The sequence below is a fragment of the Hibiscus syriacus genome, unplaced genomic scaffold, assembly GCF_006381635.1.
Source record: "Hibiscus syriacus cultivar Baekdansim isolate YM2019G1 unplaced genomic scaffold, ASM638163v2 tig00017996_pilon, whole genome shotgun sequence".
Classification (NCBI taxonomy): domain Eukaryota; kingdom Viridiplantae; phylum Streptophyta; class Magnoliopsida; order Malvales; family Malvaceae; genus Hibiscus; species Hibiscus syriacus.
This window is the reverse complement of record NW_024062422.1, coordinates 193,504-195,259: the sequence shown is the minus strand read 5'-3', so window position 1 is coordinate 195,259 and position 1,756 is coordinate 193,504. Positions and strand designations below refer to the sequence as shown.

Below are 1,756 nucleotides of genomic sequence, written 5' to 3'. Positions count from 1 at the left end.
AGCAAAACTCACTGTAATATACACACTAAGAATCTCACCATATCGACCCACTACCTTCCATAATCCTTTCCAGTGAATATTATTTGGTAAATAATCCACAAACAAAGCAACAGTTTCCATTTCCATAGTTTTTGCAGTCATGTAGATATTAACAATGTTAATCAAATTAATGCTCAATTAACATAAATTCGTTCATTTAACTGTTTCATATACATTGGTTTTGATGGGCTGAATTAGAGAACATGTATTATACTAGATTCAAAACTAATTGATCAATGTTATTAGAACAAAGTATACCGCAAGAAATGGTATCATTCAAAGCAATTAGAACAAATTCAAAATAATAGTAATAATAAAAGTTATCATGATCTTTCTAGGAATTAGGAAGGCAGATTTGATCCTATAAAATAAGAACAAAATAAGCATGAAAATCATATGTGGGTGTATATAGATTAATTAAAATAAATGAAGTCCAATTGAGAAGAGGATTGAATAAAGACAAGTGATGGCTATCCTGTAAAGCCTTTGAGGGGAACTTTGCTTATAAATAAGAGCATATCCCAGGAAAGGATATATCATTCAAAGCAAGCAGAAGAATAGGCCAAAAAGAAAAAGAAGAATGGAGAGATCAGTAATTAGGTTTATACTAATTAGCTGCATTGTGATGTTGGGGTGGGCAATAGGTTCTTCCATGGCTGCTGAAGATGCGACAGCTTATTGGACAGACTACAAGGTTATAGAGAATGACTGGAGTCCGACAAAGGTAGGCGTTTACTGCTCCCAGTTCCCTGAATATGAATATGAAACTTTTGAATGGCGCAGCAAATATTATTGGACCGCCTTCTGTGGACCGGAGATTCTTAAGCCACAATCAAGATGTGGACTCTGCTTAAAAGTAAGCGCCCTTTGTTTTCAAGCAAAATAAATTTGTTTCTGCTTTACTAGAAACCATGCGTGCATGAATTGACAGAATGCATATATGCATGCAGGTGACCAACACTTCCAATGGAAAAAGCGTGACGGTGAGAGTGCTGGATACATGCACCAGGACAAGTTTGGATCTGGACTATCCAGCGTTTTTTGAGATCATGGATGACAAAGGCATGCAAGACAGGCATCTTACAGTGAACTACGAATTTGTGGATTGTGGTGATGATCCTACACTTCTTCTCCATCATGCACTATAATATTTAACCTTAAATTTCATTTTAAACCTCAGATCCCCCACTTGGTTTCATGATCAACATATTAGATAAATAAATAAATATGCAGCTACTACATGTAATAGCTAGCTAGCTAGAAATGCTAGCTTGCTCTTCAATTTGTAATAATGATCATCCTGTATAACAAGTGTACGTGGGATTCCTGATCACTGCTTAATTATCAACTCGTTTGCTTGCTTGTATGCATTACTCTCTATTGCACCTCCCAAGGTCCTTAATAGCATTATTATCTAATTATAGCATCAGGCTCATTCATTTATCTCGTCATTGCATTTTTAAGAATAATCTTAGTCATATTAAAAAGTCAAAATTGCCAATTTATGTGAAATACTAAAGCACTCGTTGTTTCTTATTTTGTTGCAACAAGACATGAACTAACAGTATGCGAGGCAAAAGGCGATCTGATATGTTATTTTTTCTATTTAATAAGACAGGCTTTGCTAAGAAAAAAAAACAGCATACGCTAATAATCTCTCTTTTAAAACTCCCCTCAACAGTATGGCACAAACATTCAACGTGCATCACTAATCATA

At 35.0% G+C, this 1,756-nt stretch overlaps 1 protein-coding gene across 1 annotated transcript; it reads left to right on the top strand.

Moving 5' to 3' along the window:
• Positions 1-619: 619 nt before the first annotated feature.
• Positions 620-1,187, top strand: LOC120208999 (wound-induced protein-like). The gene is made up of 2 exons (XM_039208095.1): positions 620-895; positions 990-1,187. Exons 1-2 carry the CDS (start codon positions 620-622, stop codon positions 1,185-1,187), a joined length of 474 nt encoding a protein of 157 aa, XP_039064026.1.
• Positions 1,188-1,756: the final 569 nt, after the last annotated feature.

Coding starts and splice junctions, on each gene's coding strand:
- LOC120208999 (XM_039208095.1), top strand. CDS start 620: ATGGAGAGATCAGTAATTAGGTTTATACTAATTAGCTGCATTGTGATG. Junction 896..989: donor GATGTGGACTCTGCTTAAAA/GTAAGCGCCCTT, acceptor ATATGCATGCAG/GTGACCAACACTTCCAATGG.